This window comes from Balaenoptera acutorostrata, chromosome 1 (assembly GCF_949987535.1).
Source record: "Balaenoptera acutorostrata chromosome 1, mBalAcu1.1, whole genome shotgun sequence".
In the NCBI taxonomy this organism is placed as follows: domain Eukaryota; kingdom Metazoa; phylum Chordata; class Mammalia; order Artiodactyla; family Balaenopteridae; genus Balaenoptera; species Balaenoptera acutorostrata.
This window is the reverse complement of record NC_080064.1, coordinates 85,863,982-85,887,746: the sequence shown is the minus strand read 5'-3', so window position 1 is coordinate 85,887,746 and position 23,765 is coordinate 85,863,982. Positions and strand designations below refer to the sequence as shown.

Below are 23,765 nucleotides of genomic sequence, written 5' to 3'. Positions count from 1 at the left end.
CCTGAGCATGAAAAGGATTTGCTGTAGGGGAGTAACTTAGTCAGATTTGGCATTTTAGAAAGAGATACACTCATACACACACACGCGCACAGCTGTACTAGGAAGAAAGAATTGAAGATGAAAATGAAGAAAGATAGTAAAAGAAAGCTATTAGGTAATATAGCCAAGAGATGATTGTGTCTGAGCAAATGAAGTAGCAAGAAAGAAGAAAACTGGGCAGATATTGAAAAGAGTGAATTCACAGGACTTACTGATTTGATGAAAGGTTATGGAAGAATTCATGATTGACACACACATTCATTTGTCTCTCTTCTATTATAAAACACTATTAAAATGACTATAAATAAGTACAAAATGGAATAAATGCAGATACTGAAGAGAGAAGGTAATCACTAGCTCAGAATAATTTGATCAAATTCCCAGAACTCAGAAAATGCATGGACAGAAGACATAGTGAACACATAGCAAACAGGGTTTGCACTGGTAGCAGCCATAGGAATCAAATTAGAAACTCGCAGGTACACAGGAGGGAGGAGAATGTGAAAATAAAAGGGTTAACAGAAAGTATGGCTAACAAACATCCTCCTCCTCCTCACCATCAACCAACTTATAATTAAATAATAAAAACAAAAGCAACAACAACTAAACACTCCCTTAAAAGAACAGAAACTCTAAAAGGAGTTTTGAAGGCCAAGAATAAAGACCTCTGGCATCTGGGGGGATCCCAGGTTAGTATCCAAGTCCTCATTACCTTACTCTAGAGGAAAGCATGCAAGTCCAATAAAACCTAAATTGTCCATTCTGAAATATAAACAGACAATGAGGGTGGGTGGGAGGAAGAGAAGAATAGAGAGAACAAGATAAACATAACAGCTAATACTAAAGAAAGTAAAAGATACAGTCAAATATTTTAAAATACCATTAATTAGTAACTGTAAAGAATGACCAATTGCAAGGTAAAAAGGGTATCAAAGAAGAAGAACTTTTGAAAATCAAAAATATGGCTGTCAAAAAAATTTTTTTCAACATAAGGAACATTGCACTGACTGCTCCCTATGTCTGGAATATAACCAAGACTGCAGTAAGTGCCTTATTCTCTAATCACTTTGAAGTTTGTCACTCAAATGTCACTTGTTGGTTGGGCTTCCACTGGTTATCCTATTTGAAATTACAAATCCCCCTCCCCTACATATATATATCTATCTATAGATGCCTTATCTTTATTCTTTCCACATCATTTTCATTTGAATCTTTTTAAATGAGAATGCATTCACTAATTACTGAAAATACTAACATGTAAAATAAAATTGTGATATTAAATGCCATTTTAAACTCTAAGTAAAAAGAATAGAGAATAGATATTTTCTTGTGGCATATTTCCTCATAATCAATTCTGAGAAGTACAACTTCTGGTTTAAAAGAAATGAAAATTATCAAATTAAAAAAACAACTGAAAATTTTAGCCTTATCTCTTAGGCAAAAAGTTTTACAAGCTTATTTTTCATGAACTATCAAAATGATCTTAAATTATTTTTTACAAAGGTTAAAATCTATGAGGAATTGTTTTCCATTTAATTTTTGATAAGACAAGAGCCACAGTTTAGATTTTACTAAAACAGATATAATTAGCTAAAAACTACATTTGAAGAGCTGAAATTTTTAGACCAGTTTTTATTGCAATCCTATGTATTTAGATCTAAAACCATTCTTACACTTTTTCTAAATAAATAATTTTAGATAATTAATATCTTCTACATCACATTTTTAAAAGATCAACACATTCATATATTCTCAATTGTTACATTTTTCCCCCAGGAAAACCATTAACAGATCCTCAATAGGAGTTTTTCCGTAAGAAATGAAGACCTATAAAAAGTCAAATAACCAAAGGGACTGAACTTCGTACATTGAAGTCTAAGCAGCAGAGTTGCATAAACAGTTTATGCTTAAGTCCTACCTCAGACAGTTTCTATACAAAAACTTTAATTTGCACAAAGAAAAAGAACACTTTGACCAGAACCTTAAAAGCACTGAAAAAATGCTATTTAACTAATTTATCCAGTATTAATTTAAAATATGAAAATAATAGACCACACATACTTTCTGTAAATTAACATAATGGTTAATACTTTAACATGCTACAAGAAAACACCACAAAAAAACCAAAAAAAAAAAAAAACAAGAAAATGCTCATAGAAAAATCTTCTGAATGGTTAAAAAAATTTTTTTCTGCTAATATGTTTATGATATTCTTAATAGGTTCTAGGCCATTTTATTTATGTACCTACACATACTCACTTGGTTCAATGTATTATCTGTTTTTAGTTCTTTGTGATTGGAGTACTGAATATAAATTGGTTGGTTACGAAGGTGAGGTGTCACAGCAGAATAGTAATTAACCATAGTAATAGCTGCTTCCTCTGTTGCTAGTTCCAAAAATGCCTGAAAATTTAAATAGCAAAAATCTTAATATTATGAATCAAATTCAAATAAACTTCAATATCTGTGTAATCTATTTGGCTCATTAGAAAAATCAGTATCTAGAATATAACCTTTCAAGTTACATTTAGATGCTCTAGTAGGTAGAATTAGAAATCCCTTACTGAAGTTTAGAGATACAATTAAAGCTCAACTCAGAAGAAAGCTCTTAGAATATAAAGTACTTCCACCTCTGATTTTCCATACACTACAAATGTACCCACTCCAACAAAGGCTAGAGAAAATAAAATCTAAACATTTTCCAGCACCAGAATTTTACCACTCCTAACCTAGGAAACATAAGAGAACTCTAAGTCATTTTAAAAGCATTTACAATTTAACAAAGAAAAAAATTAAATGTCATATTATTAGTGATACTAACTGTATTTAAGAGAACATTAAATTTCTCTAAATTCTTCTAAATGGTATCATTAGAAACTTTAAAACAAAATTTGATTTTTAATATACCTGGACCCTACTGCCACAGGTATAACTATTCAATATAGAATACCTGGGACTAATGACTATCTTTTTCTAATGTTATCAGATAAAGATTTCCCTGGGATAAGCCTAAAGGATAAGATGCTGCTAGTGTCCTTACTGATTTCCGATATTACAAAGAGCAAAGCCACAATAAAAGAAGTATTTCATCTGTATTTCCCACAATCTCATTGACCAATAGTTCAATTAGAGTCCTAAAGGGAATTTAAAAGGCAAAATTTGAAAACTACGGTGACTCATTCCTTTTAGCTCCCTAGCATTAGTTTCCCAAACACAGCTACAAGGAAAAGTCAGAGTAAGACTTCTGTCATGTTCTTTAAGAAAAGTAACCTACTATATACCACCCTTTCATCAGGCGACAGCTAATTCACACCTGCTGCATAGCTGGGGCTTAACATTTTGTAAGTCCTGAAAGAAATATACCTGATTTTTTCCTTTCAGCATAAGGATGTTGGTCACCTTACCAAAAGGTAAGCCTAAAGCAATAACTTCAGTTTCTGTCACTTCACCCGGTAATTTTCGAATATGAAGTACACGAGAAGGAGCACCATCCATTTTATCTTCTCCTTTAAATTTTTTACTATCATTACCATTGGCTGAAAGACATTAAAGAAACAGTCTTTAGTATATTGATTTTCCTTATTTGCATAAAAAAATCACAAAACAAACTTTAATAAAGAACTTAAAAACAGAGCTGAGCATACTTGGGATACTTCCTAAAAATTCAAAAACCAGGTTTGCAAAGTAACAGAGAAAATCATATCCACCAATTACTACTAAATGAAATCATGAATTAAGATTACTATTGGGTAAATATATTTCTGGATAGCATATGTAAAGAGTAGCAAGTGATAATCAAAAACATTAAGATGCAATTTCATAAAGAAATGGTCAATGGCTATAGAACACAATTATCTTACAATTCAATCGTTTTATTAGAGACTAATAAGGAGTCTAAGACTTAGTCTAAGACTAAGGAAAATACAAAAAAGTGAAAATTTTGACTTAGCAAAAATTAGATTATAATTTTACCTGAGAAATTCTAAATTGTTCAATTTGAAAAATGTGCTAAAAAATGGAATCAAAGAAGGCAATGCTGTAAAAATTATTATGCAGTCAATCCACACTACGGGTCACATTCCTCTACCTAAATGTTTTGTCACTATCAAAATCTACTATAAATCACTCATGGACTTGATTATCTTATTCTGTTACTCTGAGCTTTAAAGTGATATATTTTAAACAACAAATTAGTTGCCTGCTTTTATTCCAAAGCTTTACCAAAACACAAAAAATAAACAAAAAAAACAAAAACCAAACTTACTAAAGATGCAATAAAATAGGTGTTTTGGTGGTTCTTAATCTTCTAAGAACTCAAGGATATTTCTGAGAATCTAACTAACCTGAAGAATCCTTACACAGTGAGAAATATGCATGTATACTCCATTTTGATACAATTTTTGGTACTTTACAGTACACCCCCAGAAAACATTCAATACTATCTGTAAAATTCTAAGACCATCGGGATCTTCTAAGTGCCTTCAAAATTTATTCAAACATTAATTCTTTAAACAGTTACTGAGTATCAAGAATATGTCTGGCACTTCTTTAGGTTCTGGGGGTACAGCAGTGAACAGTAAGCAGTAAGATCCCTGATGCTCTCCTGTAGTCTAGTGGGAGAGATGTACTACCCAGTAAATGAACCACATAATTTATTATAGTGATTAAGTGCTATGGAGAAAGTAAAGCACAGTAATGTGATTACAAGTGACTTAGCAGAGGACTGGAAGAGGGTGATGTGGTAGTGATTTTACTGGATGATCAGAGATAATATGTGAATTCACCTGGTAAGTATAACTTAAAGTGTCAATTAAGTCATAGTTTAACAGTTTCACTCAAGTTTATATACATCAATGAACAGCCAATGCATTTAAAAATTCCCTTAAGTTGACTCTGTACAGAAGAGTAGTAAGCTCTGGCTTCTGAATATATTACCAGAAAAATCTTGCTGGTTAGCTCTTCATCATTCCAAAAATAAGAACTACAAAAAGCTCTCCACACTTCCTTCCATAAGTAAGGAAAACATGCATGTGCACAGGCACCTGAACCTATCAGAAACAGGCTGAATTTCCTATTTTGCGGCATCTTATTTTAACAAAATCATCATTGGGTCTGTTAAATGATACTTCAAGTTAAAGCAGGGAATCAAAAAATACACATATACCTTAAAACATATAATTGACATACAAATGCATATTCTTCTAAGGCCTTTTCTTGGCAAAGCAATCTGATAGATTGTGTTCTTGTTCATTCATTTGTTTGAATAACAAGAACAAATACTTCACAGTCCAACCTATAGTCCCATGAATTATAGGTTATGATATCAGGAAACTCAAACAGCAAATTTGTTTTTCCTTTAGGGAAAAAAGGCAAGGAAAAAAAATCACAATAAAGATACTACCCATCACTACACATATAGGGAGAAAAAAACGCTTCCCTTTTCAAATGATTCTTAGAATATGATTCCCAAAAGGCAAAAACCTGCCTAAACCTATTATTAAAAGAATAGAAGAGTTTATTGTTTTGAATTTGTGTTGGATGATTTCTTGACAGTGGATGGTGAGTAAAACAACTGAGTAAAAAGGTAGCTGGGACAGTTTTCACAGTTAAAGAAGAAGATAAATAACTTGTTTGTTTGTTTCATATTTATAGAAAAGAAGGTACTTTTCTCTTGCATTGATATTTAACATTCACTGAAAGTAACCTACATGCCAGGCACTTTACAACTCTTAAGACTGCTATTATAACCCATCAATCCCATTTATAAATGAGAGGTACTTAAGCTGCCCAAGGTCAGAGTTACTAAGTGGTAAAGACAGGAAATGGCAGGAAAAGGATTAAAACTCAGGAGTATGACTCCATAGTCTGTAGTCTCAACCCACTACTACAGGAGGACCCTAAAGACAAACTTCAGGTAATATATAATGGCCTAGAGAAGATCTGTTCTTTTCTGCCAAATGCCATGTAACTAACAACATTTACACTCTGTCTTTACACTACTTGATACTCCTCTCAGTTAACAGCTTCAGAAAGGGTGGCTATTAGATATTCATATTTTAGTGCTAAATATTATGAAAGTCTCAATTTTAAATAATGATACTATGAGAATGTAAAATTGAGAAATGATGATTTCTTTAAATATAACTAAGCTGACTTTCATATATAAAAATACCCCAACCCTGGAAAAGAGAAAGGACGCTAAATGTGTGGCCTTGCGGCTCCCCTGGTGGCGCAGTAGTTTAGAATCCGCCTGCCAATGCAGGGGACACGGGTTCGAGCCCTGGTCCGGGAGATCCCACATGCCACAGAGCAGCTAAGCCCTGCGTCACAACTACTGAACCTGCACGCTAGAGCTCGCGAGCCACAACTACTGAGCCCACATGCCACAGCTACTGAAGCCCGTGCACCTAGAGCCCATGCTCCACAACAAGAGAAGCCGTCCAATGAGAAGCCTGTGTACTGCAACAAAGAGTAGCCCCTGCTCGCCGCAACTAGAGAAAGCCCACGTGCAGCAATGAAGACCCAACGCAGCCAAAAATAAATAAATAAATCAAAGTGTGGCCTCAACTTATGAAACATGTAGGCCATTTATGACCCTATTAGAGAAATAAGGAAGATGGGGTCTCTCTGGGTTACAGATCTATGATTCTTCAGAAGACAAAGTACTATAATTTGGACTTCTTTCCACAATCCTTTCCCTTACACTTCCCAGGTAATTCCAGACAGAAACTTTGGTTTAGGTATGTAAAACTAAAGAATTTTAAAGACTGTTTTTTCAACAACAGATGATCTTATGAAGATGATTTTACTCATGCATGTAAGCTGAATATAGACTGTAGAAATCTTTATACTGTTTTCCATATATGTCTTCTTAAAAAAGCCTCTGGCTTACGGAGGATGTTCTTCTACTCACAAATTCAAAACAGGACATAGAAACTGTTTCTAACTGAACATTCCAATACAAACTTAAAAGTTTTCTACCTCAGTTCTAAAGTGAACATCTTCACTTCTGAACAGTCCTAGTCCATCTCTTTTCTCTTTGACTTTTTTCTTCTACTGGCTTTTACCTGTAGTTTTCACACAAAATGGTCTCACCAAGATCCTGGGTAATTTGTTAAATCCACCTGTGGCGGAAGAGCTGTGAGCCCTCTCAACCTTACCAAATCTCTCTGTTCTCACAGCATCCTTAATAACTTACTTCTAGTTTCCTTACTTCCCTGACTCATTTGATACCTGCTTCGACCCCTCTGCTAACTCATTTACTTCCCAAAATGGTTGGACTGCCCCAATCTGTTCTGGTCTTAAGTCGTTCCCATCTTTACTTGCTCATACAGACACTCCAGTAAGGGGTTTCAAAAATCAACTTCTATTTTATGAGTCTATTATTTTAATCCCACTCATTCACCAATACTTCTAGTTCTATACTTTCAACTGTATATACCAACTTGAAGTGCATCATCTCAAAACTTTTTACTTCATCTGTCCAGTGAAAACTTATCTAATAAAATATAAGTACATTCTCATTCTCCAAGTCTTCCAGACTCAAGCATTTATAAAAAGCACTCGTAACTTCCTTTATCGAAATATAACTGAGAGGCAAAGCAGTTTTACTCTCAAGCAGTTTTAGTTAGACTTCAGGGCAAAGCACAGTGTTATACAAGCTGCTGGCTTTAGAAAAACAAAAAAATAAAATAAAGTTAATCTAAGAAAAATGAATGCTCATACTCTTTGCATTCTATATGGGAAAACAAATTTCAAAGAACAGTTAAACCAGAAATGTAGGTATATACGGGTAGAGAATACTTCTGTTATTCTACTAGCTTTAGTTAACTCCAACAGTCACCGCACAAAAAAAAAATCTTACTAGGTTTACTGTAAAAGCTGCCTGTAACTCTGCATTTCTGAGTAGCTGCATAGCCTAGTTGCCAAAAGTAACTTATGCATGAGCTGGAAAAATATAGAAGGCTACACTAAATTAGAGGAAGGCTCACATTACCTCTACACCTCTATGCAAGAAAGAGGGCATGCTGTTAGGACCCTCATAAACATTCAAACTGAAACAACGTGCTGGAATAGTCTCAAAGTATTACAAAAAAATGAAATAACATATCAAAAATGTCTGTATGTAAAAATTAATTGGAAATCTAAGAGAATTCTGAATAACATGTAACAGAATCTATAAAATGATTTCAGTTCTTTCACACAGAGAAAAAGTCATACTTTCAGCAATAATAAATACTGATATTAAACAGCAGCAGCACTGGCAGAAACATGTATACCTAACTTAAAGAGGTAGTCCACTTCCACACCTATAAAAAAATGGACTCAGGAGACCATATCTTACAATTGTCAAGCCTCCTCCCCACTTCCAAAGAGTTACAAATTCCTTCCAATAAAATCCAATTCCAATACTAGTTAGAGCTAGCTGTGTCTTTGAAATGTTACACTTCTAAAGAAGGAACTAGTTTATTACAAAATAGTTTTGAATAAGATTATTTCCCCAAGACTAAGTTTCTAATAACATTAACTTTTCTCACTTCTAAAATTCTTTTTTTCTTTGACACAAATATACGTGTAGAGAAAGAAGTCTCGACAGGGAAAGGCTGTTGAGATAGATGCTGTTGGAAACAGAATTCTAGTGAAGTCAACTAGAAGAAACATTTTGGGAAAAGCTGGAATGTAAGAATGAAATTCTGTTTTGTATCTGATAATGATAAAAATGTCCTTGTAATACTGTCTGTAAAAGTCCCTTTTTGAGACATCTGGATGACAACTGCGTATTTTTCCAGGTAAGTATAGTCACTGGTTTTTAAAGGTCTTATTATTCAAATTGGGGTCTGTTTGAACATACAGACTCTCATCTTTCTATGTTAGGAAAACCACAGAAAAATTTAAAAACTCAATGTTTCCTTTGTTCAAAAAGGTAAAATAAATTGAATCTATATAAACTTATGTTGAAACAGGCTTTAAGAAATTTTACTCCATCACTACAAAAACACTTGATTCATTCTTTAGTCACAAAGTACATTATCATTCCTAAACATACTTAAAAAAAAAGGATAACAGTAACAGATTGTTCTTTCTTTTCAACAAAAACAAATCACTTTCTCTACTTTGCTCCCTTTGTTAATGGAACTACTATCCATCAACCCAGTGATTCTAGGCCAAAACTCTTAATACTTCTACCAAAGTCTACTTCCAAATAACTCAGAAATTGTCTAATTTCTTCATATATCCTTCTCTCCATATTCTACTTCGGAGACTCTAAAATTCAGGACCTCGGTGTCTCTAAAGCAGATTATTCTAAAGTTTTAAACTGTCCTATGTACAGTAGTAACCCCCCTCTGCCCCCTAAGAAATGCAAATGGAACAAAAATCCTTTCTAAGTGTAAATATCGTGAAGTCCAATCTCCTTAGTACAACAAATCAAATCCTATATCCAGACCCCTGCCCACCAGGACTTTTTTAGTCATTCCCCTTCTCACATTCCACATTGCAGAAAGACAGAACTCTACAAGTAGTTGATGGGTTTCCACAGGTAGCCTACTATTTCAAATAAATTTTGTATTTATTTTACAACTTTGTTCATTGACAAAGAACATGTCCATCACCCCAGAAAACGTCCTAATACTTATTAATCCCCAACACCCACAAGCAACGATTATTTTGGTTTCTATACTGAAAATTAATTATCTGCTCTTTACAGAAAGGTAATCACATAGTATATACTCTTTTGTGTCTGGCTTCTCTTGCTTCATATATTGTTTCTTAATATTCACTCATGTTGCTACATGTATTAATAGTAATTCTTTTGCTTTTAATGAGTAGTAATCCACTGTGTGACTAACTTCTTGATCCATTTTCCTGTTGATAGACATTTAGATTGTTTCAAGTTTGGGACCATTATAAATAGTTTTTTATACACACATTTGTACAACTAGAAATGGAAGTACTGGGTCATAGGGCGGGTTTATGTTTAACTTTATAAGAAACTGCCAAACTGTGTTCCAAACTATTTTACACTCTCACCAGCAATGGCATATAGTTTCAGCCGCTCCACATCCTCATCAACATTTGGCATTACCGATTTGTTTAATTTTAGCCTAGATTCTAGTTGGTCTGAAGTGGTATCTCATATTAGTTATAAACTGTGATTTCCTTATGACTAATAAATCTTTTCATGTGCTTATTAGCCATTCGTGTACCTCCTTTTGTCCATTTAAAAAATTAGTCTCTTTGTATTTGACGTGGAAGAATTCTTTACATACTCTGGATGTAAGTATTTATATATATCAGACATGTATTGATATCTGAATGAATATTAATATTTTCTCTCAGCCTGTGCCTTGCCTTTTCACTGTCTTAATAATGTCGTTTGATGAGAAGGTTTTCATTTAGATGGACTCTAGTTTGTAAAGTAATGCTTTATGGTTACTGTATTTTTGTACCTTTTCTAAGAAATCTTCATTTACCCCAAGGTTGAGGATACATTCTAGGATTTTCTTCTTAAAAGCTTTGCATATTTAGATTTTAGGTTTAGGTATGTAATTCATCTTTTTCTGTACGGTATGAAGTAAGGTTTGAGTTTCTAATTTTTTTTTTTTAATATGTGTATCCACTGTTCTAACACCACTTGTTAAAAATACTTCCCTTTCACCATTAAATGACCAAGGGACCTTTGTAAATAATCAATTGACCTTAAATGTAGGAGTTTATTTATAAATACTGTTCTGTGACACTAATCATGCTAATACTAAACTGCTGTGATTACTTCACTCTTGAAATCAAATAGTATTCTAACTCTTTTTTTTCTTTTTCAAATGGTTTTAGTTATTCTAGGTCCTTTTTTATTTCCATATATAGTTCAGATCAATTCATCACTTTTAATGTAAATGCCTGTTCAGCTTGACTGACTGATTTATAAATTCCATCCCAATTAGGGGAAAAATGACATCTTTAACACACTGAGACTTCTACTCATGAACATGGTGTATCTATTTATTTGGGTCTTTAATTTCTCTTTGCCATGCCTTACAGTTATTGATGTAGTTATCATGCACATTTTTTGTTAAATTTATTCTTTGATATTTTGTTTTTCTCATGTTTCTATAAACGGATTTTTTTAAATTCCATTTTCCAAAACTTTGCTAATAATATCAGAAAAAAATTATCTTTGTATGGTTAATTGTATCCTGTAACCATTCTAAAATCATTTAGATTCCTTTGGGTTTTCTCTTTTAAAAATCATGTTGACTGTGAATAATACAGTTTTACTTCTTCCCTTCTGATCTTTATGCTTTTTATTTATTTTACTCGCCTTAATGTAAGCAAAAGCTAGAAAAACTGTGGAAACAGACATCCTTACTTCATTCCTCATTTTAAGAAGGAAACATTCACCCCTGCAGGTTTTGTTGTTGTTACTGTTGTTTTAAAGAAATTGATTAAGTAATTACTTAAGTTTACCTGGAAACACAAAAGCTCTAGATTAATCAATTAGAAAAAAAGAGCAAAGTTCCTCAACCTCAGTCATAAAAACGAAAATTAAAACCTTGAGGTACTACTTACACACCCATTAGAAGAGATAACATTAAAAAGACAATACCAAGGTGAGGATGTTGAGCAACTGGAACTCTCATATACTGCTGGTGGGAATGTTAAAATGGTATAAGCACTTTTGAAAACTGTTTGGCATTAAATGTACATAAGAATTAAACATATACCTACCATACAAAACAGGTGTTCCACTCCTCAGCATTTACTCAAGAGGAGTAACAGTGGATGTTCACGTAAAGACTTGAACATGATTGCTCCTAACAGTTTTACTCCTAATAGTCCCCAAAGGGAAATGACTTAAATGTCCATCAATGGCTGAATGAATAAACAAAATGCAAACACTACTCAGCAGTGAAGAGGAAAGGAAGTGAAAGCAGTACGACACAAAAGAGTACACAGTACATGGTTCTGTTTATACAAAATTCTAGAGAATTCAAACTAATTTAATAGTGACAAAAAACAGATCAGTGATTGCCTGGGAAGGGGATAAAACAGGAAGGGATGGCTACAAAGGTCTATGAGGAACCTAGTATGTGTGATGGATATATATTTTGACTGACAGTGATTTCATGGGTGCATACATCTTTCAATACTTATCTGACTGTACAATTTAAATGGATGCAGTTTATTGTATGGAAATTATACCTTAATAAAATTGAATTTAAAGTGAAAAAAAAGAAGAAAACATTCAATATTTCACCATTATGAATGAAACTTATTGTAGGCTCTTAGTAGATGCCCCTTGTCTACCCTGTAGAAGTTCCTCTTTTACATATTAGTTTTCTGAGAACTTTTTATCATGAATGGATGCTGTATTTTTGTCAAATGCCTTTTCTGCTTATATTAACATGATCATTTTTTTCCTCCATTATTCTATTGAGATAAATTACACTGAATTCCTTTTCCACTGTTAAACCTTACAATCAAGAGGTAAGCCTCAATTAGTCATCATGAATTACCTTTTACATACTGCTGAAAGTGATTTGCTAATATCCTGTTAAGAATGTCTGCATTTATGTTAATGAAAAATATTAGTGTGAAATCCTGATTTCTTATATTATCTTTGTTAGATTTTGGTTTTGGTAGCTTCATACAGTGAATTAGGGAGTATCCCCCTTCTCTTTTTCTAAAAAAGGTTAAAAGACGGCTATTATTTCTTACTTTTAAGTTTCATAAAATTCAACAGTGAAACTGCCCATGCCTGAGTAAAACCACCTACAAGTGAAAACCACCTACGAGTGAAATCACCTATGCCTGAGTAATCTCTGTGAAAAGATGTTTTTTATTATTAAAAATTCAATTTTGATAATAGAGATAAAGGTAATCCATACTTATAATATTATAATATAGAGGTAATCTATTATATCAGTTTTGGTTCACTAGATTTATAAAGGAGTTAGTCTATTTCACTTAAGTTGCTGAATTTATCAGCATTTCCAATGCCTGTGATACTGTCTTTGTCCTATTACACTGTGTAGGATCTGTAGTGATATCTCCACTTTCATTCCTGATTCTGGTAATTTATGTTTTCTTTTTCTTTCTTGACAGAAATTTTAAATCTTTCTTTTTTTCTACGACAGATATTTTCCAATGTAGGTAGATAAGTACTAATATAGGCATAGAACTATTTTCCCCCCATGCACTTCATGTGGGGAAAATACTTCTATATTTTCTTCTATATTCCAAGAAAATATAGATGTATTTTCATTTGAAGTACGATTAAAATATGATGTATTTTCATTCAAAAATATGCCCTTTATGTTTTCTGTGATTCATGTGCTTTTCAGAATTGTGTAAATTTCTAAATACTTGGTAATTTCCTAGATTTCTGTAAATCCCACTACAATCAGTACTATATGAGCTTCAATCATTTGAAATTTATTGTCAGTTATTTTAACATCATGTTGAATATCCTATGTACATTTAAAAGGCTATTCTGCAGTTATTGGATGTCTTGTAAATGTGAGTTAAGCCAAGCTGACAGCATTGTTCAAATCCTCTACGCATTGTTTTTTTAAGATCAATTTGTCCTATTGATTACTATGAGGAATATGAAAATAGCCAATTGTAAATTTAAAATTGTAGACTTCTCTGCTTCTCTTTTAATTTTGTCATTTTTTAAAATGTACTTTGAAACTGTTATTACTAATATACAAATAAAGGAATGTTATATTTTCCAATATATTGACTCTTTCGACCCTAAGAAATATGCCTTTTTATACCCGATAATACTCCTTGTCTTGAATTCTACTTCATCTGATGTTAATACAATCACATCAACTTTCTTGTGCTTACTGTTTGCATGAAATATTATTTTCCATCCCTTTTACTTTCAACTTGTGTCTCTGTATACTTCAACCTGACTACAGCAGTAGACAGCGTAGTTAGGTCTTACTTTTTAATCCAGTATGATCTTCTTTGCCTTTTAATTGGACTTCTTAGACTACGAATGTCCAAAAGAAACATACTACAAGCCACATAAATTTTAGGTATTCTAGTAACCACATCAAAAAGTAAAAGGGAGTGAAATTTATTTTTTTTTGAATTTTTGAATTTCAGGTTCTTATTAGTTATCTATTTTATACATATTAGTGTATACATGTCAATCCCAATCTCCCAATTCATCCCACCACCACCACTCCACCACTTTCTCCCCTTGTTGTCCATACATTTGTTCTCTACATCTGTGTCTCTATTTCTGCCCTGCAAATGCGTTAATATACGATATTTGTTTTTCGCTTCCTGACTTACTTCACTCTGCATGACAGTCTCTAGATCCATCCACGTCTCTACAAATGACCCAATTTCGTTCCTTTTTATGGCTGAGTAACACACCATTGTATATATGTACCACAACTTCTTTATCCATTCGTCTGTCGATGGGCATTTAGGTTGCTTCCATGACCTGGTATTGTAAAATAGTGCTGCAGTGAACACTGCAGTGCATGTGTCTTTCTGAATTATGGTTTTCTCTGGATATACGCCCAGTAGTGGGATTGCTGGGTCATATGGTAATTCTGTTTTTAGTTTTTTAAGGAACCTCCATACTGTTCTCCATAGTGGCTGTATCAATTTACATTCCCACCAACAGTGCAAGAGGGTACCCTTTTCTCCACACCCTCTCCAGCATTTGCTGTTTGTAGATTTTCTGATGATGCCCATTCTAACTGGTGTGAGGTGATACCTCACTGTAGCTTTGATTTGCATTTCTCTAATAATTAGTGATGCTGAGCAGCTTTTCATATGCCTCTTGGCCATCTGTATGTCTTCTTTGGAGAATGTCTATTTAGGTCTTCTGTCCATTTTTTGATTGGGTTGTTTGTTTTTCTAATATTGAGCTGCTTAAGCTGTTCACATATTTCGGAGATTAATCCTTTGTCCATTGATTCATTTGCAAATATTTTCTCCCATTCTGAGGGTTGTCTTTTCATCTTGTTTGTAGCTTCCTTTGCTTTGCAAAAGCTTTTAAGTTTCATTAGGTCCCATTTGTTTATTCTGGTTTTTATTTCCATTACTCTAGGAGATGGATCAAAGAAGATCTTGCTTTGATTTATGTCAAAGAGTGTTCTTCCTATGTTTTCCTCTAAGAGTTTTATAGTGTCCGGCCTTACATTTAGGTCTCTAATCCATTTTGAGTTTATTTTTTTGTGTATGGTGTTAGGGAGTGTTCTAATTTCATTCTTTTACATGCAGCTGTCCAGTTTTCCCAGCACCACTTATTGAAGATGCTGTCTTTTCTCCACTGTATATCCTTGCCTCCTTTGTCATAGATTAGCTGACCATAGGTGTGTGGGTTTATCTCTGGGCTTTCTATCTTGTTCCACTGATCTATATTTCTGTTTTTGTGCCAGTACCATATTGTCTTGATTATTGTAGCTTTGTAGTCTAGTCTGAAGTCAGGGAGTCTGATTCCTCCAGCTCCCTTTTGTTCCCTCAAGACTCCTTTGGCTATTCAGGGTCTTCTGTGTCTCCATAGAAATTTTAAGATTTTTTGTTCTAGTTCTGTAAAAAATGCCATTGGTAATTTGATAGGGATTGCATTGAATCTGTAGATTGCTTTGGGCAGTACAGTCATTTTCACAATATTGATTCTTCTAATCCAAGAACATGGTATATCTCTCCATCTGTTTGTCATCTTTGATTTCTTTCATCAGTGTCTTATAGTTTTCTAAGTACAGGTCTTTTACCTCCTTAGATAGGTTTATTCCTAGGTATGTTATTCTTTTTGTTACAATGGTGAATGGGATTGTTTCCTTCATTTCTCTTTCTGATGTTTCTTTGTTAGTGCATAGGAATGCAAGAGATTTCTGTGCTTTAATTTTGTATCCTGCAACTTTACCAAATTCATTGATTAGCTCTAGTAGTTTTCTGGTGGCATCTTTAGGATTCTCTATGTATAGTATCATGTCATCTGCAAACAGTGACAGCTTTACTTCTTCTTTTCCAATTAGGATTCCTTTTGTTTCTTTTTCTTCTCTGATTGTCGTGGCTAGGACTTCCAAAACTATGTTGAATAATAGTGGAGAAAGTGGACATCCTTGTCTTGTTCCTGATCTTAGAGGAAACGCTTTCAGTTTTTCACCATTGAGAATGATGTTTGCTGTGGATTTGTGGTATATGGCCTTTATTATATTAGGTTCCCTCTATGCCAACTTTCTGGAGAGTTTTTACCACAAATGGTGTTGAATTTTGTCAAAAGCTTTTTCTGCATCTATTGAGATGATCATATGGTTTTTCTCCTTCAATTTGGTAATACGGTTTATCACATTGATTGATTTGCGTATATTGAAGAATCCCTGCATCCCTGGCATAAATCCCACTTGATCATGGTGTATGATCCTTTTAATGTGTTGTTGGATTCTATTTGCTAGTATTTTGTTGAGGATTTTTGCATCTATGTTCATCAGTTACATTGGTCTGTAATCTTTTTTTGTAGTATCTTTGTCTGGTTTTGGTATCAGGGTGATGGTGGCCTCATAGAATGAGTTTGGGAGTGTTCCTTCCTCTGCAATTTTTTGGAAGAGTTTGAGAAGGATGGGTGTTAGCTCTTTCCTAAATGTTTGATAAAATTCACCTGTGAAGCCATCTGGTCCTGGACTTCTGTGTGTTGGAAGATTTTTAATCACAGTTTCAATTTCAGTGCTTATGACTAGTCTGTTTATATTTTCTATTTCTTCCTGGTTCAGTCTCAGAAGGTTGTACTTTTCTAAGAATTTGTCCATTTCTTCCAGGTTGTCCACATTATTGGCATATAGTTGCCAATAAATTAATTTTAATAATATATTTTAACCCAATATATCTGAAATATTACCATATCAACATTTAAATCAGTATTTTTAAAAATGAGATTATTTTGCGTATTTTTTTTGGTACGTCTTTGAACAACACACACACCCATTTACATCTTAATTAGGAGTAGTCACATTCCACATGCTCCACAGTCTCACAAAACTAGTGGTTACTGGACTAAACTATGTTAGTTTAACCAATTTACATTTACGTTTATGACTGGGTTTAACATCTATCTCTCTTTATTTTCTAACTGTCCAGTGTTTTGTTGTTCTTCTCTTGCTATATTTGATAGTATTCCATTTTAATTCCTCTATGGACTTTTCTTTTTAAATAATCTTTTTGAGGTACAATTCACATAAAATAAGCTGCCTATGAAGTTATAATCTAACAAGTTTTGACATATATTTACATCTGTGAAACCTTCAGCATAAGGGAATATACATATCCATCACCCTCAAATTTCCTTATGCCCTTTACAACCCTCTCCCTTGCTCTACCCACCTCTAAATTCCAAGCAACCACCAATTTGCTTTAATATGCATCTCCTAAAGTTTTATATAAATAGACTCATACCGGACATACTCTTTTTTTTTCCCTGTCTTTCACAGATCATAATTATTTAAGAGATTTATCCCTGCTGCTGCATGTAACATAGGTCACTCTATATGGCCAAGCAGTATTTCACTGTATGCAATGGAATTCAATACCAAAAGAGCTATCTTTTTATATATTCATCTGCTGATGGACACTTGGGTTGTTCTGGATTTTAGATATTACGAATAAAGCTACTATGAACATTCATATGACAGTTTTAATGAGTATATGCTTTCATTTTCCTTGGGTAAGCACCTAGGAAACAAATAGCTGGATCATACAGTAAATGTTTAGCTAAATTGTTTTCCAAAGTAGTTCTATAATTTTACTTTCCCATCAACAGTATATGAGTGTTACAGTTCCCCCACATCCTTTCCAACACTTAGTATGATCAATCTTTTAAATTTTAGCTGTTGCAGAGATGTGTAATGTTATCTCACTTTGCATTTCTCTAACAACAAATGATGCTGAACATCTTTTTCATGTGCTTACTTGCCATCTGTATATGTTTTTTGCTGACCAATTCAATTACTTTTGCCAATTTATCAAATTGGGTTGTTTGCTGCATTATTGTTGAGTTTTAGAGTTTATATACGTAGTCTGAATTTATATATATTCTGGATAAAAATCCTTTATCAGCTATATATATATATGTATATATATCAGCCATCTTTGTAAAGATGTCTGCCGCTCTATGGCTTATCTTTTCATTCTCTTAACAATGTCTTTTGAATAATGTAAGTTTTTAAAACTAATGAAGTCCCATTTGTTCTTTCATAGATTGTGCTTTTGGGGTCAATCTATGACCCCATTAAAGAAATCTCTGCATAACCCAAGGTCACAAAGATTTTCTACTATGCTTTCTTCTAGAAGTCTTATAATTTTTAGGTTCTACATTTACATCAAAGTCCATTTGGAGCTCATTTTTGTGTGAAGTATAGATCCAAGTATCAACAGCTTGTTGCTGCTGTTGTTGGTAGCATATGGATAGCCTATTGTTACAGAATCCTTTGCTGAAAAATCTATTTTTTTCCTCCACTGAATTGCCTTTGTGCCTTTGTCAAAAACCAGTTGTCCATAACTGTGTGGCTTTATTTCCAGACTCTCTATTCTGTTCCATTGATCTATTTATCTTTCTTTATGCTAATACGACTTTGTTTTGGTTAGTGTAAGGTTTACAGTAACTTTTTTTTTTTTTTTTTTTTAATTTATTTATTTATTTATTTTGGCTGTGTTGGGTCTTCGTTTCTGTGCGAGGGCTTTCTCTAGTTGCGTCAAGCGGGGGCCACTCTTCATGGGCCACTCTTCATCGCGGTGCGTGGGCCTCTCTCACTATCGCGGCCTCTCTTGTTGGGAGCACAGGCTCCAGACGCGCAGGCTCAGCAGCTGTGGCTCGCGGGCCTAGTTGCTCCGCGGCATGTGGGATCTTCCCAGACCAGGGCTCGAACCCGTGTCCCCTGCATTGGCAGGCAGACTCCAAACCACTGCGCCACCAGGGAAGCCCAGGTTTACAGTAACTTTTAAAAGCAGGAGTCAGCCCTCCAACTTTCTATTTGCTTTTGAATATGTCTTTCTACCTTTTTAAAGACATTGTTTCAATATGCAACCTTAATTTACCAGTATATTCTTACATAAGAGTTAATACTCTATCACTTCATGTAAAATATAAAACCTTAAACTGTAAAATTCCATTTATATTCACTTTGTGCTAATCACTGTCATATAAACATCTATGTACAGAATGAACCACATAATTAAAAGGGTTTCTGTATACCTAAACAGTCTTTCAAAGAAGTTTAAAGGAGTAAAAGAGATAGATTTTTTTAATTTTCACACATTTATTTACCAATCCTGGTACTCGTTGTTATCTCCTGCAGATCCAAGTTTTTGTCTAGTGCTATTCCATTCAGCCTAAAGAACTTTTTTTTTTCTTTTAATGTTAGTCTCCCGTGAGATATCTTTTTCTTGCTTGCTTATAAGATTTTCTCTTTATTATTAGTTTTCAATATTTTGATTATTGTGTGCCTTGGTATGTTTTTTACTTATCCTACCTGACAGTTTTCTTCGAATTTTAGAAGTTTTCAACTATTACTCCTTCAATTACGTAAATATTTGGTACCATTCTCTTTACTCCCTCTCTGAAACTGCAATTACACATATGTTAGACTGCTTGATCGCCCCAAAGATATACTTTTACTCTCTCTGGAAGACTGAGTAATTTCTATCAATCTGTATTCAAGTTCATTAACCTTTCTTCAGTTGTCTTCAAACTGCTGTTAGTCTCAACCAGTGAATTTTTCATTCCAAATTTTGTATTTTTCAATTAGAGCATTTCTATATGCTTTCTTTATAGTTCTTTTCTCAACACATTCTTCCATGTTCATTATTTCAATATTTTCTTTTATAGCTTTAATAATATTTATAGTCCTTGTCTGCTAATTCCAATATCAAGGTCATTTTGAGGTCTATTCTTATTGAATGCTTCTTCACAAGATTCGTAAAATTTGATGGTATGCAGGATATTGTGGATGATAGCTGTGGGAAGACTGAATCATGTTGTCTTCCTTAGGGCATGTTGTTTTATTTAGGCAGGCAATTCAATTACTGGTGACTCCTTCATGTCTTGTCAGGCTGGACTATCAGAGTTTCTTAACTTAGTCTTACGGCTGTCACTTACTATAGTGTATGATCCTTTCTCTTACGGCCTGAGCTTTTTGCAGTCTAAACAGAATGTCTGAAGTAATCTGCAAGACATACGCATTCTAACTACCCAGAACTCCAATGTCTCAGAGCACTGCACAACCTATGGAATCACCATTCTAGCTCTGACCCACAGTTGGTCATTTCTGATAGACCAGGAGAGTCTCAACCTGCATATATGCAGCCCAGCCATTATTCAAAATTCTGAATTAAGTAAGAATCCCCACACCAAATTCTGCCCTCCAACCTATGCCCAAACCCCTGGACAAGTTCCTTTTTCAGGATCCTTCTCCATAAATCCCAAATGTCTCAGCAGCTTTGAATTCCAATCTTAAGTCTCTTCAGCACAGTGAGACCTCCATGCTTTACTTCAGCTCCACCTCCATATGCTACAACAGTAGGGTACCCCAAAGCAGAAAAGCCAAAGTATTCATGAGACTCACTTCATATGTTTCCCTTATCTCAGGTTTCATTATCTTGTACTATTTACTCATCAATTCCAGACAACAGGTGTCCCATATATTTTATTCAGTTTTGTAGTTTTTGATTTTGGGGAAAGATGGAAAGAAGGAAAGGCTGCTACCAGTACTCTGTCATAGCCCTACATATTAATTTAAAAAACATTTCCATTATCAATCATTAAATGTACTACTTCAAAAAACATGAAACTGGCAAAGCAGAGATACAGACATTTGAGCCTGTTTGTTCAATTATTTGTACATGGTACCTTGACTATCAAAATCATGGCCTAGTGATTTTGCTTTGTAATCATGACATGGAAAACTCAGTAATGATGATGTGCAGAAAAATTCATCTTAACATCATTATAACTATATTTGAAAAATACTTCATTATAATTTTTACTTAATTGTCAGGGATGTGTACATGTGCACTGAGGTGTACATATACACAAGCATGGCTACCTGAAGGAAATCAAAATGCTTCCATTCTTTTACAATCTTTATATTGCCCAATATCATTCCTCAAACAACTAATTCAGAAAAGGGTTTAGAAAAAAGAAACTTTGGCTTTAGGTAATAATATAAAATGTAGGGTTATAAGGCAAACTAATTCACTCATCATCAGATTCAAATTTGCTCCACTGGCCATAAAACTAAGCTCTAAAAATTAGTCTATATTTATTTATAGACAGACATTACAAACAACCAATAGTAATGTTTCAAACGTATAAAGCTTAAACACCCTAACTATGAAGATTACATAAATCATTTTATATTTCCAAGTAAATAAATAAAGGAAACCAATCCAAAGAGTTAAAAATACTGTTACCACACAGAAAAAAGATTTAAAGCACATTAAAAAAACAGCTATGCAACTGAATCTTATGGTATTTTTTTTTTTTTTTTTACAGTTTGGCCTTTAGGATTTGTGGGATAAAGAAAAAATACTTAAAATAAAAATATTTTATGACACAATAAAAGCTAAGCACAAAAGTACAAAAGGAGTGAGAGTGAGGAAACTTGTAACATGAAAGAAAAAAAGGTTACATTTTTGTGATTTTTAAAAAAAAAGCAATCAGATTTAGTTACTTGCCCACAAATCACCCACTTCAGGTTTCTGCACTTGACACATACATACTATAGTAAAATTTCTCTAAACTGTTTCAACACAGAGTATTTAAAAATAAAGGCTATTCTGGTAAAACACACTAAACTTTTGTTTTAACATTCTGCTCTGCGAAATGTCAAATAATGAGACTGTTAAGAGAGTTAACACTTACCTGTAACCACCATGCTGCTCATGTTAGAGTTTGGACTACTGAGAACACTGCCTGAGAGTAGTTCGTCAGATCCTCTCTGTTAAAACAAGAACAAATTAGCATAAGACCCCTTTACATTTAAAATTATTAATCTGAAAGTCTTGTCACTTATCTGGTAACTTTTCAAACAGTGTCACTGAAAACCAAATGTCAGGTGTTACACTACTGGGAATAAAAAATTTAATCCCTAAAATAATAAGTTAACTCCACTCTCCTATCCATCTCTTCCTTTTCCACAAAGCCAACAGTGTTTCCTTCCTTCCATTCACCCAAGTCCAACAGACAATAAATAGGAAAACTGATTAGGTTTCATAATCAGAAGCCTTGGAGAACTACATCATTTTTTTAAATAAACAAACTAATGCCACAGCAGCTGGACTTTCTCACAGACACTCTGTGAATCCTTCAGCCTCACAGCCCTTTACTCATCCAGATAACTCAGGTCTTTAGAAAATGAGAACTTCACACTGGTGAGCTGGACAACTCATTTACATGAGCTGGACAATTCATTTTCATAATCATTAAAATTAAACAATTAGGTATATATTCCAATGGCTAGAACACTGTAAACAAAGGCAAAAATCTATGGAATGAGAAATTTCCTTCTGCCAATATAAAGAGATTGAATCATGTCTTTAAATCCTTTAAAGAAAAGGTTATAAATCGTATGTTTCCAGAACTGCACAGTTGTTCAAACCAACCAATGTTGTTTCAACTATTTTAAAAATGTGTGTACATACAAAAGTATGTGTGACCAGACTAATATTTAAAAAAGCTAAGTCAACTGTTTTGCATATTTTAAGTATGTGTATACTTACATACATGGGTAATTAATATTTAAAATAACTAAATCAACACTAGCTGATTTAGACAATCAGGACAAAGTTGAATGCAACCACCAAAGTGGAAAAAAATGTACAAAGGAGATAATTTACCAAAGCAATTTAGAAAGTCCAAAACAATCCGAATTAACCATAAAATTTATGTTAATTTGTGTTAAACTCATACTTTAATAAGCTGTATTATAATAAGTATCACAGTGATGAACAAATATTTATATGTCATCCCCTTTTTTAAAAGCTTTCTACTTGTTAGCGTCAAGTTCACAGAAATACAAGCATGAGGAAAATAAAAACATAGTATCAAGTCACATTAATACCATATTTACATCGTATTTAATTTTTTAATCAAAGTATGGAAGATTCAGCATGGCATTGTTTTATAAGGACATGATATGATATATAGAATTAGATACTTTAGAGATCCTTAAAGTGTGGTCCCTAGAGCAGCATTAGACCTGGAAATTTCCTTAGCAACATATGTTCTCAGATCCATCCTAGACGTACTGAACAGAACAATGGAGACAGGATCCAACAACCTGAGTTTTAACAAGCCTTTCAGATGGTTCTGAAGCATGCTGAAGTTTAAGAACTGCTGACATCCATTACTGGTTCACTATCAACAACAAAAATGTTTCCTAGTTGTTGTTTTTTTAATTTTTTCGAACACTTTTAGGTTTAAAATAAAATTGAGAAGGAACAGATTTCCCATATACCCCCTGCCACCAAAGATGCATAGCCTCCCCCATTATCAACATCCTCCACCAGACTGGTACATTTATCACCAAGGATGAACCTATTTTGACACATCATAATCATCCAAACTTCAGTTTACCTAAGGGTTTAATACTGTACATTTTAATACCTAAGGGTCTGGACAAATGTGTAATGACATATCCGTCATTATAACATCACACACAGTATCTTCACTACCTTAAAAATCCTCTGTGCTCTGCCTATTCATCCAA

At 33.6% G+C, this 23,765-nt stretch overlaps 1 protein-coding gene across 4 annotated transcripts in view; it reads right to left on the bottom strand.

Annotated features, from left to right (window-relative positions):
• Nucleotides 1-23,765, bottom strand: part of PTBP2 (polypyrimidine tract binding protein 2) — an 80,898-nt gene that overhangs the window by 37,378 nt on the left and 19,755 nt on the right. For all 4 annotated transcript variants that reach the window (XM_057540617.1, XM_057540595.1, XM_057540600.1 and 1 more), the window contains exons 3-5: nucleotides 21,920-21,995; nucleotides 3,403-3,575; nucleotides 2,299-2,442 (exon numbers count right to left, since the gene is read on the bottom strand). In XM_057540617.1, the coding sequence (XP_057396600.1) occupies nucleotides 2,299-2,442; nucleotides 3,403-3,575; nucleotides 21,920-21,995 (393 nt within the window). The remainder of the gene's footprint in view (nucleotides 1-2,298; nucleotides 2,443-3,402; nucleotides 3,576-21,919; nucleotides 21,996-23,765) is intronic.